The 25,353-nt window shown below is 45.0% G+C and overlaps 2 protein-coding genes across 2 annotated transcripts in view; one reads left to right on the top strand and one right to left on the bottom strand.

Annotated features, from left to right (window-relative positions):
- Positions 1–2,460: 2,460 nt before the first annotated feature.
- Positions 2,461–17,316, bottom strand: GINM1 (glycosylated integral membrane protein 1). Its single transcript, XM_084777998.1, has 8 exons — positions 17,153–17,316; positions 13,775–13,834; positions 11,688–11,784; positions 9,090–9,241; positions 8,210–8,366; positions 7,046–7,179; positions 4,893–5,056; positions 2,461–3,073 (listed from the first exon to the last, which is right to left on the bottom strand). Exons 1-8 carry the CDS (start codon positions 17,264–17,266, stop codon positions 2,962–2,964), a joined length of 990 nt encoding a protein of 329 aa, XP_084634124.1. The 5' UTR covers positions 17,267–17,316; the 3' UTR covers positions 2,461–2,961.
- A 6,319-nt stretch (positions 17,317–23,635) lies between these two features.
- PPIL4 (peptidylprolyl isomerase like 4) overlaps positions 23,636–25,353 on the top strand; it is a 31,856-nt gene continuing 30,138 nt past the window's right edge. Inside the window, exon 1 of the mRNA XM_084777996.1 lies at positions 23,636–23,791. Within this exon, the coding sequence (XP_084634122.1) occupies positions 23,722–23,791 (70 nt within the window). The 5' untranslated portion in view covers positions 23,636–23,721. The remainder of the gene's footprint in view (positions 23,792–25,353) is intronic.

Genomic DNA, 25,353 nt, shown 5'->3' with positions numbered 1-25,353 from the left:
GACTCATTAATGTTCATTTAAAGGGGCATGTATGAGAAAATACAGCATTTTCTGAATAACTTTTGTGAGAGAGAGAAGAGAAAGTCAAAGTCTCATTATATAACCCTGCATGGAACTCACTGTTTAGAACAGACTGGCCTTAAACTCAGAGAGGTCTACCTGCTTCTGCCTCCCATGTGCTATCTGGCATTAGGAGCTTGTGTCATGACTCTTGGCTTAGATAACTTTATTCTGCCTCAGAAAATGGCTGTATAATGCAGATAGTATTCCTACACCCATGCTGTTTATCTGTTTGTCATCCTTTACGCTGATTTATTAACTCATTTACTCACAATCATGAGCATAAAACTGAGACAACTAATGGAACAAATAAAGAGCTAGTAAGTGTAGTGAAAGTTAATGTCAGGGGGCTAGGAGGTGCTCAGTGAGGTTGCCGTGCCAGCATGAGGGTCTGAGTTATGTCTCTAGCACCAGATTTAAAGAGAAAAACCAGCTGGGCATGGTGGTATGTGCTTGTAATCCCAGCTGTGGGAAACGGAGTTGGGCAGGTCCCCTGGGGTTTTCTGGTTAGCCAGCCTAGCCTAGCGGTAAGTCTAGGCCATTGAGAGACCTTATCTCAAAAGAGGGAGATGGTATCTTGAGAAATACCACCAAAGGCTGATGTATGGCCTACACACATACACACAGACCATGCAAACACAGGTAATGGTATAAAACTTTGGGTACCGTTTCCACTGAGATGAAATTAATATATTTGGGGTTGGAGATACAGCTTGTGGTTAAGAGCACTTGCTGGGTTTGGTTCTCAGCATCCAAGCTAGGAAGCTCCTGCTCCAAAAGATCCGTGTCCTCTCCAGGCCCTTGTGGGCATCCATGCACATATACCTTGTGGGGAAGAGGCGTTTGCTATCATAACAGCAGAAGAGGAGGCAAACTCAGGTAAATTCAGAACTGTGCTGTACCCACAAGCCTTACTGGGAGGGGAAAAAAGCCATAATAAATCTCACTAGAGTCTATGCTAATGAAGTAGGGCACTGTTGTCACTTGGGACTTAGAAATGGTGCTTTTTCTAACAATTTATGGGATCAGCAAGGACATAAGGAGGAAGGCGTTGTAAATTGCATGCTATTATTCTTTGTCTAGAAAAGACCAAACAAGCTAGGGCTAGTGTTCATTGATAAGAGTTCTTGCTAGCGTGCATGAGGTCTGGGTTAGATCTCCAGCTCTGCGCACAGCCAAGCATAGTGTTACCTGCCTGCAACCCCCTCGTGCAGAGAATCCAAGATCAAGGTCATGCTTAACTACTTGGTGAGTCTAGGACCAGCCTGGACTACACAACAATTATCAAAAGCCAACAAGATTAAACTTCACTGTCAAACTTGTCACCCATCCTCCTCTCATCTCTTTCCCCAGCATGCCTGGGGCGCTTTCCTGGCTTCAATTCCCTACTATTGGTAGGAAGGGGGAAAAGGCAAAACAGCAGCAAGTACTTTCTTGAGCCATGTTTTTAAAATGGTTACAACCAAAAACCTGAAACAGTCTCACTATGTGGCCTAGCGAGCTCTTCCTCCTTGTAGTCTGGGACTACAGATGAGCTCTCCCATAGCTGGCTTTCAAAACCCTTTAAATGAAATAGAATAAAACAATACCACATGGAAGAGACTTGATACCCTATGAGCATATACAGGGGGAGGAAATCCCCCTCAGGAACAGTCATAGGGGAGGGGAGTAAGGGGAAAATGGGAGGGAGGGAAGAATGGGAGGATACAAGGGATGGGATAACCATTGAGATGTAACAAGAATAAATTAATAAAAATTGTTTTAAAAGATACCACATGGAGTAAGTAAGTTGTGTGTACCAGATAACTGTTGAAATCGGCCAATCTGAGCAACAGCTAAGCAACAAGATGAAACATGCTGATAAATATACTATACTAACAACCAGAAGACTAAGGCCATAGCCTTAATTCCATGTCAGCTTCTTCGAGAGAGTTGAGCCTCAGCTTCAGCCATGTGAATGACTGTGCTATACTACACCACTTACAGGAGAATCTCCCTTAGGTAAACCTTGTTAACCCAAACAGCTATACTTTTATCCTATTAAATGGGGGTGGGGTGTGAGGAGCTGGAGAGATGGCTCAGTGGTTAAGAGCACTGGCTGTTCTTCCAGAGGTCCTGAGTTCAATTCCCAGCAACCACATAGTGGTTCACAACCATCTGTGATGTGATGTGATGCCCTCTCCTGGCATGCAGGTGTGTGGACAGAGCAATGTATGCATAATAAATCTTTAAACGGGGGCCAGAAAAACAGCTCAGTAGTTAACAGTGCTTCCTGCTCTTACATACCACCCGAGTTTGGTGCAGTGCCCGGCTGCAGGGATCTACTGCCCTCTTCAGGCATTTGTACTCGAGTTCACATAGCCCCTTTCCACATGTACATAATTTAAAATAAATCAAGTCTTTTTAAAAAAAAAAAGGTTTATTTTAGAGTGAGACCACGTCACTTAAAAATCCTGGTGCATTCAAAATAAAGTAATTTTGGTACAGACACAAATCATGATACACTTCAGTGATTTTTATACTGAGTTGTATGTGATATAAAGGCACTGTACTGAGTTTAAAAAGTGTTATTAGAGTTTCATAAAGTGCTTCTTATAAAATTTTACAATAGCAATCAAATAGAATTTCTGCAGCAAAGGCACCTGGAAATTATTGGCACTTGGCATTCTGTCTCACCTTTTGTTTGTTTCATCTTGGTTATTTTATAATCATGTCTTCTGAGCAGCTGGCCCATGTGTGAGAGGAACAAAGTGAGCTTCAACTTGGCACTGTAAAGGTCGATTTGTAGGCCGTCTTGGGAACTTGGCAATTCCTATATATAAACTGATTAATAATTTAAATAAAATGGTATTCAAATGGCAAGTCTAGACCAATTTAGAGTCCATGATTGTAGGTGGTGCTTTAAATGTACGTTTTATCGTTCAGTTTTTCTGCTGTTTTCTCAGAGCCATCTGGATATAAGATGATAGGTGCCACAGGCAAAACATCCATTTTCTCCACCTGAAGAATTCCTCTGAAATACAAGATAAATCATTATTGCCAACATCACACATGTCCGGGAGGTGGTGCACTACTCAAGGTTACAGCCCACCTTCCTTCCCTCTCAGGAATTATACAGGTTGTACAAATGCTTGGCTCCACGTTCCCTTTAACACACACCAAGGGACTAGAAAGAACAGAGGCTTGGTCCTATGTGAAGGAAGATGTTAAGTCTTCAAGGCAAGAGTTGTCATTGCCCTAAACTGGTACAGCCGGTGAGAAGGAATGCCCCGGCAGCTTTCTGGGCACTGTCCACTGAAACACAACCTCCATCTTTAGACATTTCTTCTTGTTTCTAAAAAATGTGACCATACGGTAGGTTTTCATATTGAACCCAAGACCCTATGTTACCATTTCCACTAAAAAGCAAGAGTCAATGTAAAATCAGTCTGACTGTAAATGTGGTCAGGGTTGCTGCTCTAAGTTGCTCTCTATGGCATACAGCAGCAGTTTGCTGTTGCATCTCGTGCCCCAGGAGTCCATTTTATCATACAATGCAACAGTTTGCTTCATTATGAGTGCAAGTACTGACATACAATGACTTGCTGTGACAAACCAGACACCACTGCGGGCTGCGTTAAGTATGTTTACAATCTCCTAACTTTAGCTTATGGGCTTAAAAATTTATTAGAGAAACCAGGCCAGTGAAGTTAGCAAAGCACGCTAGACCCATGAGAGATTCAGTCCCCACTCCTGGTTCATGTATAAGCCAGGTGTGGTGCCTCACACAGGATCCCAACATGCAGGAAGCACAGGCTGGAGAGTCACTCATGAATTCAAAGCCAGCCTGATCTACATATGGAGACCCATCTAAAGACACCCAAACCAAACCACACAAAGAGCAGGTCCCTAAGATTGGAGTATGGCAGCACTCACAAACTAAGTTATCGGACCACCAGGACTAACAGGTAATGAATGTTCGCTCCTAACCCTATTCATGCCCACCAAGACCTACAACACCAATAAGGACTATTATGCCTAGAGCCAGTACTGTACTTTGGCAGCCTGGCTGGTGTCTGAACAGCTAATGAACTGTGTAAAAATCTAACCGTGGGCAGTGACAGCATCTGTAAGGCTCTCTGCCTCTTGCCCTCAGAAGTCTGTGGCCACTTTAACTCTTTCTTAGCCACTAAGCAACATTACTTCATGGCCTGTAATGTCAGGAGAGGAAAAAGGGGAGTGGACTGAAAGAAACTGTTTGCCAGTGGCCACAAGTATCAAATGAAATTAGGGACACTCAGTGTCCAGCCAGGCTTGCAGGTACACACTTGTAATCCCAGCACTTGGAAGGTAGAGGTGGGAGGATCAGGAATCCAAAGCCATCCTCAGCGACATGGCCAAGTTCAGGGCCAGTCTGGGCCACATGAGATGCTGCCCCATTACAAATGGCAAGAGAACATTCAGTGCTTTTGGTTTTGTTCCATATGTGCTGCAGTGAGGACCTCGATGGTCTTCTGACATGACTAAAGTGATGCTCTGGAGTTGAGACAAGTGGTATGGGGCTTCCTGACTCCATCCATGTAGTACTTCCTAGTTGTCTGCTCTCAGGAGCACTTAGCACCATCTCTCTTCATGGCTGGATTTCTGAAAGCAATCTCAAGGTGATCTCAAGTATAAAAATGTATTTTAATTCTGCTAAAATTGAAAAACGCTACAAAAAGTTACTTTTTTCTCCCACTGTCTTACCCTTTCTACTACACTTTCTGCTATACGTTTTCCTACAGAACACAGTGAACATGGCTTACTTTTTAATAGTTACGATTAATAATGTCTGAGAAACAAGAAGCACTCACTTGTTCTCGTGCACTGGGAAAAGCAGCTTTAGCATAGCTATGACTCCTGTTGCGCCCAGAACTCCAACCATCATGACGTTGAGGAACACGAAGAACACGGGGAGCACGCTGGCCCAGAACCGGCAGAGCGCTTTCCTCAGCTTTTCCACCCACTGGCACATTACCTGGGAAGAGGGTCTTGATTAGAAAGCCCTGTCTATGAAGTTTTAAATTTGTTTTCTTCTGAGACAAGGTCTCTCTATACAGCCCTAGATGGGCCAACCTGGAACCTCGCTGTAGATCGACCTGCTCTGCCTCCTGAGTGCTGGGATTAAAGGCATGCGCAACCACCCCCAGCCTCTTGTGTAATATTTTTGTCCAGTTTTTTGCCACCACACCTGGCAAATGTTCTTAATGTCTTGGCTCTGAGGTGACAGAAGCAACCTGTGTCTTGATTATAACAGTGGTTAAATTGGTTAAATGTTTGTCAAAACTAACTTCAAAAAAAGGAAAGAAAGAAGCCTCATCTTGAATAAGCAGCTCAAAAATCAGCACTTGTCCTTAGCTCCCCAGTGATGGGGGGGAGACCATAGGCACATAGAATATGACAACAAATTTTTGTTTTAGAATGTACCTAAATAAAATGTTTTACAATCTTAAAAATTAAAAAAAAAAAAAGTCCCCAAGACACAGATACAAAAACTGTTTATCGTGCTGTCTACTTACAAATCACAGGAGGACTAAGGCTGACTGACAGACCAGTAAGGCCTGTCACTGTTGCAGGAAGAGGATAGGAACGGAAGAAACAAAGGCAGCTGTTAGAGTGGGGAAGGCCCACCGTACAATACATGTTTCATGCTTCAAGAGTAAGAAAGGGACCAGGCATGGACAGTGGTAGCATGGGTAAGAAGACAGTTCCCTCTGAGGCTGACCTGCTTGAAGGTGGGGATGGAGATGCCACTGTGCACACTGGCCCTGATCTAGACTCCAGCAACCCCAAGCCAACAATTTTGATCTTTACTAAGAATTACTTGCATAGACCTTACCCATTTAGCGGCAAGCATCCTAGGAGGCTCTATGAACTATCTGTAAATGCCATGTGTTATATTAATGCTCTTGGTAGATACTGATGTAATTTCACATGGAATACCCATCTTATTCCTTAGAACACCTTTGAGATATTTTGCAGTACTTGATAAAGTAAGTACATGTTAACCTAAGAATTAAGGTAAAGAGGTTAGGGCCAAGCCAAGGTTACACCCACAAAACTGCAGGTCACATTTTTAGCCTAAGCAGTATGACTCCAAATGTATTATTTTAACAAACTCAGTCCCTGTGTAGGATCTTGAGGGCCCTCTGTGACTGTATGTATACAAGGTGACAACTGAGTAATTTTAAAAAGTGGAGATGTGGGCTGGAGAGATGGTTCAGCAGTTAAGAGCACTGGCTTCTCTTCTGGAGGTCCTGAGTTCAATTCCCAGCAACCACATGCTGGCTCACAACCATCTATAATGTGATCTAATGTCCTCTTCTGACGTGCAGGCGTACATGGAAGCAGAGTACTATATACATAATAAAGAAATAAATCTAAAAAAAAAAAAAGTGGAGATGCAAGAATGAACTTTGGAACTGAAGATTCCCAACCAAATGCAATCCATGGTCTTGATACTCATGATCTGACTGTATCATTAAATGAAGCTTATAGAAGGAAAATAGGAACAGCTTGAATACCACAGTAAGATTACGAGACTGGTCAGCACGGCGGCTCAGTGAGTAGCCTGTGGCTTCATGACCTGAACCTGGGTCCTGGGTCCAACATGGTGAAAGGAGAGAACTAGCTCCTGAAAGTTGTCCTGTGACTCACTCAACACATGCATGTATGGGCAAGTACACACACAGAATAAATTAAAAAAACCTGAGCAAGCCAAGTGTGGTGACTCACACCAGAAGTCCCAGCGCTCGGGATAAAGATGGGAGGGTCACTCTTGAATCTGAGCTTAGCCTAGGGTACAGACTGACATAACAACAACAACAAAAAAAAACTTAACGTATTCATTGTTTAAAATTATCCTATGGTTCCTACCTCATTTTAAAGGACACATTTATCTTCTTCACCATAACCATAACTGTTTATGGTAACACCATGTAAAGACAACACCAAGTATTTGAATTACCTTGTATGAAGATGGAGGCTCTGCTCTGAGAGGAGTCTCAGGCAGTTTGCCAGGTAAAGCATTTCCCTCTACGGTGGTTTCCACATTCCCAATGAGGTAATGGCTGGTGGTCTGCAGTGAACTCATACCTCCCACTGAAGAGGGAGAACAGAGTTAGCAAACTGCTGGCAGCGCGCTGGCATCTTCTATAAGCTCTGATAGAGGGACCAGTTATCTCTGTGATTACTATCCTAACATGTGTTTTACCATAAGAGCGCAGGAATTTTACCTACTGAGTTGACACCAGGAGAAATGGACTCAGACCACCACAAGGGGCTACAGAAGTTACAGTTTTGTCACATAGAAAATCTAAATTTTCATTTCTGTCAGGTGTGGTGGATCCCTCCTGTAACCCTAGACTTGCGAAGCAGGAGGAACAGAGTCAAAGCTACCCCGGTCTACCTAGCACAGTGCAGACCAATCTGGGCTACAGATAAGACCCTGCCTAAGAAAGGAAAAGAGGAGGGAGCGGAGGGGAGGGCAGCGGAGGAGAGAAGGAAATGCAATAAAATGTAAAAGTTCTACCAGGTGTAGTGATCTAAAGAGTGAGTTTCAGGACAGTCAAGGCTACACAGAAAACCCTGTCTCAAAAACAAAACAACAAAAATGTAAACAGTTTGCTTTGGTCCCACTCTCAAAGTATTTTTAAAAGAAGCCTATTTCCAAATACAAAGTAAAGTTCTATACCAGCATTTGCAAATAATGACAAATGCTTAAGAGCTTATAGCGGCTGGAGGACCAACTCTGCTTAAGAGCGCTGGCTGCTCTTCCAGAGGACTGAGTTCAGTTCCCAGAACCCATGCTGTGACTCCAGCTCCAGGACCTGGCTCTTTTCTGGCCTTCAGAGGAATCCATATACACAACACATATACACATATATAAATAAAAGCTCTTTTCTTTAAGTGTGTAAGGCAAAATAATTTCACTACTATTTTAGTAGTTTTTTTGTTTTGTTTTTGTTTTTGAGACAGGGTTTCTCTGTGTAGCCTTGGCTGTCCTGGACTCGCTTTGTAGACCAGGCTGGCCTCAAACTCACAGTGATCCACCTGCCTCTGCCTCCCAAGTCTGGGATTAAAGGCATGTGTCATCACACCTGGCCCTTAAATAATAGTTTTTAAAAATTACCTTTTTTGGGGAAGTTGGGAAGGGTCATTAAAGCGTCACTGTCTCGGGAGACAGAATAAAGCATGCTTTCTTCCAAGGGGAGGGAATAGCTTGAATGTCTGAGTATTCTCTGGTTCTTAACTAAAATGTCAATTTCAGTTACATCCTTTTGTTGAGCCTATGAAAGAAAAGATAAGTATCATTTACTTTAAGTAGTGCCCTGGAGTTTAAAAGTAAACTTCGCTCTTTGATCTCTGTCCTGTTCAGACAATTGCTCCGACTGTGTGGCACTTGCAGCCTCACTTCATTCACACAGCACCAGGGGGGACGGCAGCAGAGCTACCAACACCACCAAGCCCTTCACTCTCTCTGTCTGCTGATGCTCAGCACACTGTAAATGACACAAAGGTATATGAATGTGAGATCTGTAAAAAGCAAAACACAAAAGTAACAGAAAAAATGCTATGTGGTTAGATCCAGCCAATTCCAGGGTACTGCGATGATTTCAGTAAGAATGGTCCCCAGGCTGTTTGAATGATTGGTCCCCAGTTAGAGGAACTGTCTGGGAAGGATCAGGAGGTGTGGCCTTGTTGGAGGGGAGGTCACTGGAGGTAGAGGGCTCAGGAGCACAGCCTTGTCTGCCCGTAGATCAGGATGCAGCTCTCAGCTCCTTCTCCAGCCCCATGTCTGCCTACTACCACGTGTCCCACCATGATGAGAATGGACTAACCTTCTGAAACTGTAAGACAGCCCCGATGAGATGTTTTCTTTTGTAAATTGTCTTGGTCATAGTGTCTCTTCACAGCAACAGAAAAGTAACTAGACAGGTACCCTCTTCCCCATCACCCAACACCTGCACACAACACAAGTTCAGCCCCAGTTAACAAGTGTGTTGTCTTACTTGTCTGCCATCGATGTCCACTACCTCTTCTTGAATGACAACTAGTTGTGAACTGGAACCAGATGTCATAGGCCACTCATGAACTAAGATCCTTACAGTGACAATTCCAAAATAGTCTTTCTCCTCCAAATTTTCCAGACTTTCACTCTTCACTATTAAAAAAACCAAAAAAACAAAAACAAAAAAAAGTGAGATTTTAGACAAAAATCACCATTAAAGCTGTTGTTCTAGTTGATGTTTTTTTGACGTTTACTTAGAACAAGACAGTGGCAAACATGTTTTATTGGCTTCCTTCCTCCTTGACTTTAACAGTCTCAGGTTTATAAAAGCAGAGATGAGCTGGCAGCTCCTTCCAGTGGCTTCCGCTCATAGGATAAGGAAGTGCTTGCTGGTCTGCAGTCTTGAATGTGCCGTGCTACAGTGGCAGCATCTCTGCTGTGGTTTCGTATTGGAGTGACACAGCACAAATAAAAAGCAAGCCACAAGACAGACAGGCTCACGTCCAGAAAATAAGCAGCCATTTATTCACCCACAAAACCCACAATCCTTTGCAGCAGTAAGTGACTTTACAGCTGGTGAGGACAGGAGTAGGAAAAGGGTGAGAGCTCTCTCCCTCTGCGATGGTGACGGGGAAGATAGGATAGAATTTCATTATACACATGTATGAAATTCTCAAAAATAAAGAACAAGTTTAAGAAGAATAAAACATCGAGGAATAGTAGTTTATGCCTATAATCCCAGTACTTGAGCAGCTGAGGTAGCACAAGGCTAGCCTGGGCCACATAACAAAAATGTCACAAAAAAGCAAATTACGGGACTAGAGAGATAGTGCATGCACAGGAGACCTTACTACTCTATCAGAGTATCTGAGTTCAGAACCAGCACGCCCAGCAGGTAGCTTACAAATGGCTGTAATAGGATTAAATGTTCCCTTCTAGCTTCTGTGGGCCCCTGCACAAAAATAACATTAAACCTTTCAAATATTTTTAAGGCAACATGCGCCAATCAATTCACCACAAGATGAACATATACTTGTTATCTCTCAACTATGAGGCCAGTTTGTCAAGGACACACACAGATATACATTCTAAATGCACACCCAGTGGCTTAAACGCATTGCGAGCCCTCGATCCAGAACACCTGACACACAATTCACTACCACTTTATACTGTCAGTTTCCTCACTAGTCTCCTCCTTCAGCTCCAGATGTACCACGTTCACAATATGCAAAGTTTGTCACTGTGGTGTCACTCTGATTACGCTCTCTGCTCTAACGCTGTCAGCCATGAGTTCTCTGGCACTGTCAACTAGCTCTCCATCAGGGAGGGACCTCATCACCCTCTCTTTAGCTGCCTAAGTGGTTTTGTTATGTTTACTATGGTACTGAGGCTGGAACCCGGGGCTGTCCACGTGCTTGGCAAATATTCTACTGCTGAGTTCTATCTCCAGCACACTAAAAAGCGTTTTTGAGCTGGGACGGGAGGTTGGCAACTTCCCTCACTGAATTGTTTGGACAGCTTTCAGAGCCAAACACTCAGTGTTTCTCCTACCTCAGTGGCCCCAGTAGCTGACACTATGGAAAGACAAGTTTGCATAGCAGAGTGCCTGTCTTAATACATTAGGGTTTTAATTGCCTATTTACTCACTAGTGCCCCATCTAGCCTGGTCAGCATGTCTAAGCCCACAGCCTTGGACACAAGAGACTCAACAATATAAAAGTGTAGTTTTAAACACATTAGAGTGGTGGGAACTCTTGAGTCCCCAAATCTCATAATTCTATTGTAAAATCAACTAAAAACAACAAAAGCCCTGATGTTGAACTTCTCACTGCAGCAGTCATCTTCCAAAGAATGCCCTCAATGATGCTTGCCTCCAGGAATGAATGATTGACCTTGCTTAACTTCCCACCTCAGGCCAGCTGGGCCCCGTCATTGCTTCTCACAAACCAGAGCGTGGACACCTCCCATACCCTGTGTCTTATTCAAATAAAATGGTATATTCCAACATAATATTATCTGATTTTTTTAAATAACAAAAGAACCTTCAAGTTTAAAAAAAAAATGGGGCTAAAGAGGTAGCTTAGCAGTTAAGAGCACTTGCTGCCCGGGCAGAGAAGCTAGGAGCGGTTCTCAGAACCCACATGGCAGCTCACAACTGACTACTACTCCAGTTCCCAGGAATCCAACATTCTTTTCTAGCCTCCTTGGGCAGCAGGCACACACAAGGTGCACAGATACACGTGCAGACAAAACGCCATACACAGAAAAGTAAATGTCGTTTAAAAATAGCATTCTGTCGACAGATGAGTAAAGGAAATAAAGTAGGACCCACAAAAACAGTATCTGTTTTCTACAATTGTGGTGAGAACCTCTCCAGGTTGTGAGATCTTGCTAGCCCACATCTATGCTCACTCTCAAACTGTTAACCTACTGGAAACTAGACTCCAGTCTAACAAAAGGAACAATAATCAACATAGTTTTAAATGCCTTGGTTACTACTATGTAAGTAAGGTTTCACTTTAAAGTGGAACTTTATCATATCCAGAATGAATTTAGTATTAAAGGTAGAGCAATGTTGGAAACAGTTTATAGTACTCACCTATCAAAGTCTGACAGCTCATCCGGGTTACACCACTATTTACAGGGAAGTCATTTACATAGACCTGTCCACTCTCATAGGTTATGTTAAGAACAACCTTAAAACAAAGCAGCACATACATTAATTCCAGTGGTTTATAAGTGACAACAGATTCTCCCTGTCACAAAGACACTATCTGACTATGTGTGTGGCAGGTGTGATGGTTTGGCTGTCCCTCAAGGATGCATGTGCCTGGTCTCTCTAGGTGTAGTGATGTTCTGGGTGGGAGGGGGCCTTCTAAGATACAAAGCTTAGTGCTAGATGTGTAATCCCTACGACAATGGCTTCAAAGGAACTGTGAGGCCCCAGCCTCTCCTATTTGGTACCCAGCAAAATGAATTTTTTCCTCATGTGAGCATCTATCACTGTGGTACCCATTTCCCATGAGACCAAAGACAACCAATGCCAGCGATGTGCTCCTGAGCCTCTGTAACTAAGCTAAAAACAAAACAACAAAAGCCTCAGTGGTTTTTTTTCTGAGGCTTTTGTTTGGCTTGGTTTCTTTTTTTTTTTTAAGTTATTATTTATTTTATTTTATTTTATTAATTTATTCTTATTACATCTCAATAGTTATTAAGTTATTATTTTTATTCTATTTGTATGGATGTTTTGCCTGCATGCATGTCTGTGAACCATGTGTGTAGTGCCTAAGGCAAAGAGGGCACTCTGTCCCCCAGAACTGAAGACAGATGTTGAAGGCGAGGCTGAGCAAGTCTTTCCCTGAGGCCTGATACAGAGAGGACATGTGCCAGGCATCATGGCACACACCTTTAATCCCAGCACTTGGGAGGCAGAGGCAGGCAGATCGCTGTGACTTCGAGGCCAGCCTGGTCTACAAAGCGAGTCCAGGACAGCCAAGGGTACACAGAGAAACCCTGTCTTGAAAACCCCCCCACCCCAAAACAAAACCAAAAACAGAAAAGGGCATGCTTGGCAGAGGCAGTCAGTAATGGGCTGGAGCCAGGGCCTTGGGAGGGCTATGCCTTGTGATTCTGAGAACCCAACTCTTCACACTGCAAGGGGCTACGGTTATCTGTCCCAGCTCCTCCTCTGACACCCTAGTACCTAGTGTTCCCCTGTGCAGCACGGCTTCACTTCTTGCTGACTTCGTCCCATTGTAGGCAGATTTTTGCCAACACTGTCCCATTTCTCCCCCTTAAAACCACATACAGGCTGGGTGCAGTGGCACACGCCTGTAATCCCAGCACTTGGGAAGCAGAGGCAGGTGGATCTCTGTGAATTCGAGGCCAGCCTGGCCTACAAAGCAAGTCAGGACAACCACGGCTACACAGAGAAACCCTGTCTCAAAAAACAAAAAACAACAACCCCCCCCCCAAGAAAACCCCTAAACAAAAAAACCCACATACAAGACATTGTACTTTTTTTTGTTTTTTGTTTTTTCCAGACAGGACTTCTCTGTTTAGGCTTGGCTGTCCTGGACTCACTTTGTAGACTAGGCTGGCCTCGAACTCACAGAGATCCACCTGCCTCTGTCGCACAAGTGCTGGGATAAAAGGCGTGCATAACCACGCCCAGCTTGACACTGTACTTCTTGACATAGCTTATGCCAGACCTCCTGACCCCAACTTTTCCACCTTCTTTATCTTCTCATCCAACCCCAGAACCCTGTCACTAAGAATGACCTGCTGGTCTAGGTCAGTTACAGACAGTTGTGAGCTGTATGTGGGTGCTGGGAATCTAACCTGGATCCTCTGTAAGAGCAGCCAGTCCTCTTAACCACTGAGCCATCTTTCCAGCCCTTGGCTTTTGGTTCCTTAAGACAGTCTCCCTACCTAAGAAGCCCAGGCTGACTTTTAATTTGAGGCAAGTCTTCTGCCTTGACCTCCGAAGTGCTGGGATTACAGGAACAAGCTGCTATACCCAGCCTCATTAGCAAAGCCTCATATAGTCTGACAAAGCCTTTTTTTAAAAAAAAAAAAATAAAGTAACCTGCCTCAGGCATTTAAATGTAATAATAGAAAATGGACTAATCAGTAAAGCATCCTGGCTAAATGGTATACTAAAAATATAATCAAAAGGAGACAAACCTGTTCTTTTGATACTTCCCCATTGTCTTTCAAGGTAGTCACATTAATTCTGATGCCATCCTACAAAACAAATGTACAGGTTGGACAGATACACATTTTACAAATGGAAAATAACCTGGTTTACTTAAACTTTTATTTGCTATTATTGTATGTGTACACGAATACAAGTACACATGCTATGGTGCGTGTGTGGAGGTCGGAGGACAATCTTTGGGGAGTACCTTCAGGTTCTGGGGATCAAACCAGGCTGTCAGTCTTCAAAGCAAGTGCTCTTACATGCTGAAGCATCTACCCAGACAATAATCAATTCATTTTTCATTTCTCCTTTGATTATTATTTTTAAATTTATTTCTATTATTTTTAATTAGGGGTGTGTGTGTGCACAGGAGTGCAGGCACTCTCAGCCGTCTGAGGCATTTGATCCCAAAGCTGGGGTTTAGGTACAGAATCTTACTCATGCCCACTGCCCCCACCCCACGGAAGAAGCCCATGTTCTGATCTCTACGAATCATTTCCTACTTTTCTTTAGTTTTACAAGTTGTCTCTTTAAACATAGAACTGCTTAGTTTTGTCTGCTTCTGAGCTGTGTAGAAACAGAGCATTTAACTCGGAACTTATTCTCTCTGTTAAGGTCACTGGTGTTTGCATTGGCAGTCACTCATCTGCAGGGCTCTACACGGCTCAGCAGCTTACACACTGATTCCACCGCCCATGGACACCCACTGGTTTCTTATGGAGTCCCCTCTGATCTCCTTGAGCATGCCTCTTGGGGAAGTTCTGCAGCAGGCAGTTTTGCTGTTGCTAAAGGTCTGGCCAATCAGCAATCTACCCACACACTTAAGTTTACTGATTGCATGCTCTTTGTAGAAAAACACTGCTTGAAGAAAACCTGCTGGCCACAGGACCTGTTACTGTTCATCAGAAGCTTTCCTATTAGGAGTGGGGATGTAGCCAATTGGTCTAATATGTCCAGGAGTGGGGGCTGCATCAATGGTCACAAGGTTTGGCAGCGGGTGTACCCTTTCCCTGCTGAGCCATCTCTCCTTACAGCACCCCCTCCACAGCAGACCACTCCCCACAGCATGTTCACGGGCGCATGTGCGCGTACACACACAAAGACACATCCCCTATAGCACACCACCCCTAGCCCAGAGACAGGGTATGTCACAGCTAATCTGCATTGTCAAGCTGCCTGGATTTAGAACCACCTTAGGGACACACCTCAGGGTATGTCTGTAAGGCCAGCTACAGAGGTTTAACTGAGGAGGGAGGCAGGTTTTGAGTATGTGGGCTAGTTTGTCTGGAATATAAAGAGGAAAAAAGAGACATCCCACTGCACACCAGCGATCCTTTCCGTTTGCTGACTGCAGGTGCAAGCTGAGCAGGGCACTCCTGCTGCTGTGCCTTCACTGCCTGGGGGAGGGTCCGTAAACCAGAGACTACTGTTCTTCCACAAGCTCAGAAAAGGCTGAGAATCTATTTACAGCTTCTGCTTTTCAAGACTAGACACCATACCTAGTAACGTGCTATATTTACACCATAAAATTTGCTTAGCAAAGCCATCGTTTATAAAAGACAAGGGACACAGGTGCACTGTTTTTGTTATTGTTTTCCCCACGAACCCAGCTGAATTCTTTTCCTAGGGATATGGAAGAGTGCCTCACTGGTAGGTGCAAGGCCCTGGACTCAATCTCTACCACACACACATGCATACGCTTCTGAATGTGCACCCATGCACACACGTGTGCGTATGCACACACCAATCCCTTTTGATACTCCTGAGTGATTTCACATGCACACACATACGCATGTCATAGACATAATACAACTGGTTTTTAAGTTCTTGAATGATTTCATTGCAAAAAGAAAATTCCATTTCTTACTTTCATCTGACATTAAATTCTGATCCGAGTCACAATTCTTCCTCTGAGGACTTTTTAAAAAAATTAACCTTTATTTTTATTTTAAATGCATGGGTGTTTTGCCTACTTTCCAAAAGTGGAATGAAGACCTAGAAAGAGAGAGATAAAATGGTGAATTTACTAGGAGCCAGCCCACCATGCTGTGGACTTAACCTTGCAAGTTTTTTGGTTTTGTTTTGTTTTTCTGTGTGGGCAGGTTCAAATGTTTCTTAGGTCCATAATTGATGAAAAGGAATCTCTGAAATTGTAAAAGTGAAGAAATAAGTCCATATCTCTATTACTTTAAAATCACTCAATATTTATTTGATTTCTTGGTGCTGGTACTGTTGCTATTTTCACCCAGAAGCAAATGTGGCTCAGGTATAATTTCATATACAAGTGTGCTTAGAGTTCCAAGGTTGTGGCTACCCAGAATGTGTCCAGACTGACACTGTGACATGTTTATAATGTCTGTATTCTTAAGAGTTATAGCAAAACAGTAAAAGTAAAATGAACAGCTGGAGAGATGGCTCAGGGGTTGTAAAAGCTCTTGTCGCAAAACAGAACCACGGGGGATCCTGTCTCCACAAGGTTATCCTCTGACCTCCACTGCTAAAGCGTAATCCACTATCATACACACATAACAAGTAAAACTTTAAAAACAAAATGTGGCATGTGGCATGCCTGTCGCATTTGTATTTAGTGTGTTCCTGCCAAAACATACGGTCAATCTCCTAAATTTCTTGTAATTTGGGGAAAACTCGAATTTTATGCTCTCCAAACTTCTTCCTACTATACAACTGAAGAAAGACAAATGTGTCAACATAAGTAAAAATGGGCTGCCCCAGACTATTGCAACGCCCTGGTTCTCACAGCCAGCCAGAACAGTCAGTCAATTGCAAGGCTTGTGACCCAGAGCGGTTCCCCAGGGATGCTGAAGCTCCTCTCAGGACACAGGAAGGACCCCACCTCAACCAAAAGCCAATAAAAAAGCCACGCCGGGAAGCGCTACGTCTTCAACTGCTCCCCGTCGCCATCCCGAGTGGGCCCCGCAGCCGGGAAAGGCGCTCCCTCCTGGTCGCGACGAAACAGACACAGGTGGCTTGGAAAGCTGCTCTTTGGGCGACACAAACATCGCCAGGCCCAAGCGCCGGGCTCAAACCCAGGAAGGAGCCATAACAAACGCCCGAGGTCACCCGCGACCGCGCACTTTTCGGGAAGCGCTACGAATCTCAAGTTCGGTGGCCGAAGTCTTGATCACACATTCAGGGACGCCTGCGCGCCTTCCTTGCGTTCTCCTTAGGGCGGCCCGTCCAGCCCAGCATCCCGGACAGCCTCCCCTTCTCCCCGGGCAGCCAGACCCTGTCCTGGCCGGCACCCGTCCGACCGCCTGTCCGCCCGCGGGAGTGGGCAGCGTCACCGCGACCGGCCTCCCCGAGGAGCAGAGGAGCGGCCTGCTGCACCCGCCCTGCCCTACCTTCGGGGCTGTGGACGGCGGCCTGGGCGCGCTGGTGGTCAGCCACCCCGCGGCGGGCAGCGCCACGAACAGCAGCAGCCGGACGGGCAGCGGCGCCGACAGGGCGCCCTCCATCTTGGACTACACCGGCGCCGAGTGGCGGGAGGTGAGGGCGTGGCTGCCCGGAGAGGGGCGGAGCCGAGGGAGGGGCGGGGCTGTAGGGAGGGCCGGGTGAGCTTCAGGGATTGTGTACGCCTTTGACATCAAATGGGCGGAGCCAACTTTGAGACGCTCGTCCAGGCACTTTGGTGTAGGAGACAGGTGAAATTCGTTTTGTGCCTTGAGCTTCTGAACCTGCTGCTTCCACCTCAGCGCTGGAATTACGGACGTGGGCCACCCTTTCACCTCCTAAACCCCGCCAACTTTGAGCGTACCTTAGCGGAAGGTTCTACTCCCATCCAGCAGAAAACTTGTTTAATCCACCTGACCTTCACATTAATATGCAAAATCAAGAATTAACTTGGCAGTTGCTTACATGACTAACAAACCATCGGTATGAATGCAGCATGCACTTTGATCTTCTTTTGAGTCAGCTCACGTTAACTGCATTTATTTGAGCACAAAACCCGTCCAAGGATTCAATTTACCTAATCTATCCAGCCAGTCTGGTTCGGTACACATTTGATGAATTCCGATCTTTGAAGCAGAAAATTCTTTGAAACATCTAAGAGAAAATGAAAAAAAAGAAAGAAAGAAAGGAAGAAAGAAAGAAAGAAAGAGAGAAAGAAACTGAAGTATGCAAGACACAGATTGATCCTTTAATTGATCATTAATAATACCTCTTGAACCCAAATATGGATACATCTGCTTCTTTAAATAAAAACAACTATTTCAGTTATTTCCATCATTTCACAATCAGAACTTGAAGTTAGCATTTCCTGTGATACAAAGCCAGCTTGGCACCGAAGGGAAATCTTAGAAATGCTCTGTGTCTGGTTGCAATTTTTGAGACAGAGTGAGTCACGGGGCTTTGGGTACAACACATTCTACTCAGTGTTTTCCAGAGTTGGCCAACTACATATTTTTAAACTTCGCAAAGATTCCCAGGAAAGAACAAGAAAGCAAAGCCATATTTGTTGTTGTTGTTTTAGGATAGAATTATGTCAGTCTGACACAAGCTAAAGCCACCTGAGAGGAGGCAACCTCAATTAAGAAAATGTCTCCATAAGATGGGGCTGTACACTAGGGCATTTTCTTCATTCCTGACTGATGGGGAATGGGCAGCCCATTGCAGGTGGTGCCATCCCTGGGCTGCTGGTCCTGGGTTCTATAAGGAAGCAGACTGAGCAAGCAGTCAGGGACAGGCCAGTAAGCAGCACCCCTCCATGGCCTCTGCATCAGCTCCTGGCTCCGGGTTCCTGCCCTGTCTGGTTTCCTGTCCTGATTCCCTCCAGCGAGGGAGTGCAGATGGGGACACATAAGCCATGTAAACCCTTCCCTCTGCAGCCTACTCTGGTCATGGCGCTCCATCAGAGGCAATAGTGATACAATCTAAGACAAACTTCAAAGTTCCTCACAAATTTTACCTCATTTTCCTAAGTTTGTTCGTTCGTTTGTTTGTTTTGAAACAGGTCCTGGGGCTCCCTTTGTAGTCCAGACTGTCCTCGAACTCAAAGAAATCCGCCTGCCTCTGCCTTCGGAGTACTAGGATTAAAGGCATGCACCACCATGCCCGGCTTTTCTGAGACATTTTAAAAATTACTTTTACTGTAACCCTATTGTTGAAGTGTTTAAAAATAAAAGTTTTTGGTTTCTGGAGGTTTTTTGTTTTGTTTTGTTTTGTTCTATTTGTTGAGGTAGGGTCTCTCTATGTAGACCAGGATGGCTGGTCTCTGCCACTCAAGTGCTAAGATTAAAGGTGTGCTCCACCATACCTGGCTAGAAATAAATTGTATTAGACCTAGTGCTGATGTGCCATATTCATATAAGTAATTAATAATAGAAATATTATTCTAGGGCCAGCAAGATGGCTCAGCTAGCATAGGTGCTTACCGACCAAGCCTGGTAACTTGAGTTTCATATCCAGAATCCATGTAAAGATGGAAGGAACAAACTGTCTCTCCAAAACTGTCCTCTGTGTGCCATGGCACACACTGCCCCAGACATACGCAAAATAATAAGGCTCTAAAAAAGAAATGTCTTTGTATCAGTCAATATGTATTATGTAATTTTGCTTAAATGCTTTCTGTATATTTAACCCTCACAACAATCTAATTTATGATTACAATTCAAGATATTGTGTGTCTGTTTTTAATAACTGGAGTTTTAGGTTTGGCCACCAGTCTCTAATAGTCCAATTAAAGAGACAATTTTGAAAAGCAAAGAGAAGATACATGTACAGTGTGGCCAAACTGGGAGAAGAACAAATAAAAGGCTCTAATGATCTCCAAGTCAGTCTCCAGGGTACTGACACGTGCTTTGGATTGAAACAGAGGAAGAATTAGGACACTTGGGACAAAGAATGCAAAATCACTTCCGGTCAAGGTGTGGCCTTGCCACTGTCTCAGTTCTGGTTCTGCAAAGCGATCCAAAGACATTCTTACTGCCGTTGTCACATCCTACGTGAGAATAATTCTGGTTCCTACAGGATGATCACTTCTGCTCCAGGGTGTGGCCTCACCAAGAAGGTGATCTGTCCTGCAAGGTTCTGCTGTTCCTAGAACCCAAGGCAACTCAAGAAGGAGGATTCTAGGCCATCTCAAGTTGACAGTGACCAATGTCTAGTATTTTCAGTTATTACAAAGGCCCTTATAGAAGTGCACATGTGTGGGCATACCTGTTATCGCTGCTTAAATATCTTAGTCATGGCTGGATGGAGCTCAGCAGTTAAGAGGAACTGTTGCTCAATCTTCAGGTGGACATTTGGATCACAGTACTCATGTCAGGAAGATCCCATAAATACCCGCGTAGCACCAGCTCCAAGGGATCCAGCGCTCTTCTGGGTTCTACGGATACCTGCACACAGATGTGTGTGTACACTGACACTCGCAGAGCATAGACACATGCATACAGATAAATCTTTTTTTTAAAGATGTATTTATTATGTGTACAGTGCTCTGCCTGCATGTACACCTGCAGGCCAGAAGAGGGCATCAGATCACATTATAGATGGCTGTGAGCCACCATGTGGTTGCTGGGAATTGAACTCAGGACCTCTGGGAGAGCAGTCAGTGCCTTTAAACTCTGAACCATCTCTCCAGCCCCACAGATAAATATTTTTTAAAGATGGTAGTCACATAGGGAGCCTGCCTCAATTGCTAACAAAAATGCTGCCTCCTTCTCCTGTACTCATTAACTACATGTAAGTCCTCAGGGAGAGGTGGACCCTTCTCTTTCTTGACAGAGTGGTGGTTATGGGCCCAAACTTGTGCAAACAGTCACAGCTACCACAAGATGGACAATACTACAGCCACGTCATGCCTAAAAGACAGCAGCCCACACTGCCCCCTCGCCCTTCCTTCACCTCTTACATCCCTTCTGCTCCCTTCTTCCCCTTTGTAGACCAGGCTGGCCTCGAACTCACAGCCATCTGCCTGCCTCTGCCTCCCAAGCGCTGGGATTAAAAGCGTGCAGTACCACGCCCAGCTGAGAAGTTGACTTTTAAAAAGACTTAGTACCCTCCCTCCCCCTTTTATGATAGCTTTAGATCTACATTAGGAATGGGGGGAAAAAACCTCCCTAATTCGTTTTCTCTGCGATTCATTCATATTCCTTTGTTCTAGTTCCTGCTATGTGGGTTTTCTGTAGTTTCTCCTGCTTTCTAGTTTTTATGCCACTATAGCCAAATATAGTACAAAACATTATTTCAATTTTTCTGTATTTGTTGATACCTGCTTTGTGTCCTTACCTATGATCTATTTTAGAGAAAGTTCTACAGTCTCCTGAGAAGGGTACTCTGTAGTATATGAACAGACTCTTCTAATTTGTCAAGCCTGCTTGATCTATGGTGTCATTCAACTCCACTGTTTCTCAATTTTTTATACACCTCTATTGGTGAGAGTGTAGGGCTAAGTCTATGACTTTATATCTAGCAGTGTTTGCTCTATGAAGTTGAGTTCACCTGTGTTCAGTGCAATTGTTTAGAATTGTAATGTCGACAACAATTGTTCCTGCAATCAGTACAAAGTGACTTCCTTTGTCTCTTCTGATTAGTTTTGGCTTGAAGTTTATTTTGTCAGATATTAGAATAACAATATCGACTCTCTTCAAATTTCATTTACTTTGAATACTTTCCCCCCATCCTTTCACTCTAAGGTAAAGTCTATCTTTGGGGGCAGCAAATAGGAGATCCTTTTTTAAATTTTTATTTATTTATTTTGAGACAGTTTCTCTGTGTGTAGTGTGTAGCCCTGGCTACCCTAGAACGGGTTCTGTAGACCATGCTGGCCTCTGTTTACCCAGTGCTGGATTAAAGGTGTATACCAACACCACCTGGTGTTTGGTATTTTGTTTTGTTTTGCTTTTAAAAGCAATCTTGGAGGCTGTAACTGTTTTAGTTATCTAATATGCATACCAATAAAGACACAAGAGACATAAACTGAGGTAAAAACCTACTAGCTTAGCGAGATAACTTTATTTTCTGAACTGTGTACAAAATATCTATTTACAAACTATCAGATAACATAAACAACACTGTCTCTCTGAAGACTGTGGAACAGAGACTCTGCAGATCACGCCACAATATGTTCTCTGGGGGAGGGTAAAGTCAACGGAAATAAGGAGCAAATGAAAACAGGAGTGTGGGAAGTGTTGCGGCTCTGCCCTGCTGGGGTGCAACAGTCCTGCTCAGCTCTGCTCTGGTGAACATATAACAACGCCATGACGTCACACTGCACAGCAAACCTCACATAGGAAACTTATTGAAAAGGAAAAACCTAGGAGAGACTGCCTCTGCTCCTGGGAGAAGCAACAGGGAATTTGAACAGTAAGCAGGGCTTAAAGATTTCTTAGGGGGCAGAGCTTTCCAGGGCAGAGATTTTTAGGGTGAGGATTGGTGGAATTTCATGTCCTGAACTTGGGAAGCTCAGGGATTGGTAGCTTTTTTTTCTTTCACCTTTTCCTGTATGAGGCAGGCAGACGTCCTGGCCAAGGAGACTTTGGTTGAGGCGCCATTACTTCAGAGCCACTTGGGGAAGTTCCATCACCGTGACAGGTCCTACTGTGCCTCACAGGGTAGAGGCAGGCTGTGGCTGTCCCTGTGGAGCACCACTCAGGGAGTACAGTGAGGGCAAGGATATAGGGCAAGAAAAAGGGGGCTAGCAGTAGCATCCTAAAATGGCATGGATGCCGGGCATGGTGGCACATGTCTTTAATGCCAGCACTCGGGAGGCAGAGGCAGGCAGATCACTGTGAGTTTGAGGCCAGCCTGGTCTACAAAGCTAGTCTAGGACAGCCAGGATAACATAGAGAAACCCTGTCTCAAAAAACAACAACAACAACAACAACAAAACAAAACAAAAACACCAAACAAGCAATAATAAATAAAATATTATGGATATTAAACAGTGTAGATGTGGAAGGAGAAAGAGCTGGACTGAAATATTGACATACAGACTGGCCTGAGCCGGACATGGAGGCACCCACCTTTAGTCCCAGCACTCAGGAATGGAGAGGCAGGCGGATCAATGTGAGTTCGAGGCCAACCTGGTCTACAAAGTGAGTCCAGGACAACCAAAGTTACACAGAGAAACCGTGTCTCGAAAAAAGGAAAAACAAACAAAACTCCAACAAGACAAACCAGACTGGCCTGATCGCTCCCTCTCCTCTGGATTGCCTTGCATTCCATTCCTAGGCGCTGGAATCCTGTTTCACAGCTCGGGCATTCCTCTGCACAGGGAATCTTCCTGAGGATGATCAGATTACCAGTGGTGTCCCAGTTAGTGAGCAGTGTTTCACAGATGGATGCCCAGGCCTTGTTACACCTCTGCCAATCCCTTCAGGATACTGGTTGTAAATGTTGACCCTGCCCCTGTGTAGCTGTTGCTAAAGTCTCGTGTGCTGCTCAGGTGTCTGTATGTAAGTTCCTGTGTATACTTTAGTTCCTATCAGGTTTTCAGTTCACTGAATGCTGTGCAGGTCTGATTCAAATGTTTGGTTTTGAGGCGGGGCCTCATGCATCCTACGTTTTTTGTTTGTTTGTTTTGTTTTTCGAGACAGGGTTGCTGTGGTAGCCTTGGCTGTCCTGGACTCGCTCTGTAGTTCAGGCTGGCCTCGAACTCACAGGGATTCACCTGCCTCTGTCTCCCGAGTGCTGGGATTAAAGGCGTGCACCACCACGCCCGGCTCACTTGCAGGTTTAAAACAAAACAAAACAAAACAAAACAAAACAAAACAAAACAAAACAAAACACCAAATTCCCTGCCAAAGGACCCTCCCAGCGGGCTGCCGGAAGTTGTGCCTCCAAAGTGGGCGAGGACGCCCGCGGATGACGCCACGAGCGTCGCAGAGTCGCGTAGATCGTGACGTAAGGCGTAGGTGCGCACTGGTTGCGCCTGTCATTGCCGGGTGTTTGTTCCCGAGAAGCCGGCGCCATGGCGGTTCTCTTGGAGACCACTCTGGGCGACGTGGTCATCGACTTGTACACCGAAGAGCGGCCGCGAGGTGAGGCCCGCGTCCTTCACGCCCTGGCGGGGCCATGGACACTCTACCCAAGCTCCCTTCCTTTCGCTGTTTCCGCCTGGAGCTCCGTTTCATAGTGGGCCTTGGCTAGAAAATCTGGCGAGTGTGTGTGTTTGTGTGTGTGTCCCCGCCGTGGTCCTTTTTGAAGGACTTCGGCGTGTGGGGGTGAGTGAGGTGGCCTGCCTAGGCGATGCCCATAGCTTTCGGTGGCTCCGCTGTGCTTTCTTTACTCGTGAGATGAAAAGACTTAAATACCGCGTGGCGTGTCATCATTTGCCTTGCCGATAGCAGGTAGGGTGTGTCTGGTCTTCGGAAGCGTGGCCGTCGCATCCCTCCTGGTTACATGACACCTGGTGTCTCCCTGTGCGAATAGTCAGCAAGGTGCCAGGGGTCAGTTAGAGTTTAGGCGTCAGATTTTTCATCGAAGGAGAACGAAGCGGGTTCCAATGTTAACTTAAGAGTCCTAGTAGAAGGATGTGTACGCTGCTGTGGGAAAACAGGTGAGTGTGCCTTCCCTAGCGGGGTGGGAAGAAGCCAAGCAAGAAAACGAAACTTTTCGGAGATGACCGGCAGTTAAGATTTTCTTAGCAGTTTGTTTGGAGTTTTTCTGGAAATATTAAGAAATTTGGTTTGGCTGGACCGAGTTGGTATATGGAGTGAACTAGCTGCCCCTGACTTCCAGTCAGGTCCGCTACTGGAGGTCGGGTCCTTAATCGTCTTGTGTGCCTTGCTGATGGACTCAGTGTTGGCAGGTTCACAGTATGGCACAGTTGCCTTGGAGCGAGTATAGGCAGCTGTGAGGAGAATGTGTCCATTGGAAGAATCGAGAAGCCAGGGGAGATCAGCTACAATCAGTGTCCTTCCCCTGCGGAATGCACAGATCACCAGAGGATGAAAGGAGCTGCAGGACCACAGGGAGTGCCTCCTGCCCTAAACACCTTCTCCCACGCTCAACCGTCTCTCCCCTCCACCCGCAGACACTTGACTTTCTCCTGAAGCCTTCCATTTTCTTACTGTTGCCACTGCTCACGTTTCTGTCCACTCATGTCCTTCTGAGAACCTCTTGACCGTTCAGATCTCAGAGAAAGCACGCAGAAAGGTCAAGCAAAGTTAATTTGTTTCTTCTGTCTGCAGTGGTGTTTTTTTTTTCTTTTTCTTCTTCTTCTTTTTTTTTTTTTTCTTTTTCTCCTGTTTTTCAAGACAGGGTCTCTCTGTGTAGCCTTGGCTGTCCTGGACACACTTTGTAGACCAGGCTGGCCTCGAACTCACAGTGATCCACCAGCCTCTGCCTCCCAAGTGCTGGGATTAAAGGTGTGCACCACCACGCCTGGCCCTCTGCAGTGGTTTTATGAATCGCAACGGCACTCGTTTTATTAGGACATGTGCGTGGTTGTCCCCTCTCAGTAACATGTTGCAAGGAGAGCAGGGACTGTGCCTTAATGTCTCCATTATCTTAGTATCTGGTGCAAGCCAGGCAGTGGTGGCACATGCTTTTAATGCCAGCACTCAGGAGGCTGATCTCTGTCAATTCCAGGCCAGCTTGG

Source organism: Acomys minous (genome assembly GCF_964271855.1).
Source record: "Acomys minous genome assembly, chromosome: 3".
Lineage (NCBI taxonomy): Eukaryota > Metazoa > Chordata > Mammalia > Rodentia > Muridae > Acomys > Acomys minous.
The sequence above is the reverse complement of the archived record's forward strand: the minus strand, read 5'-3'. Positions and strand labels throughout refer to the sequence as shown.

Excerpts from the sequence above, each read along its gene's own strand:
- GINM1 (XM_084777998.1), bottom strand. The coding sequence starts at position 17,266 with ATGGAGGGCGCCCTGTCGGCGCCGCTGCCCGTCCGGCTGCTGCTGTTC. Across the intron at positions 7,180-8,209 it reads TCCCAACTTCCCCAAAAAAG|TGGGAGGTATGAGTTCACTG; the intron begins GTAATTTTTAAA and ends CTCCCTCTTCAG. Across the intron at positions 3,074-4,892 it reads TTCCCAGTGCACGAGAACAA|AGGAATTCTTCAGGTGGAGA; the intron begins GTGAGTGCTTCT and ends CTTGTATTTCAG.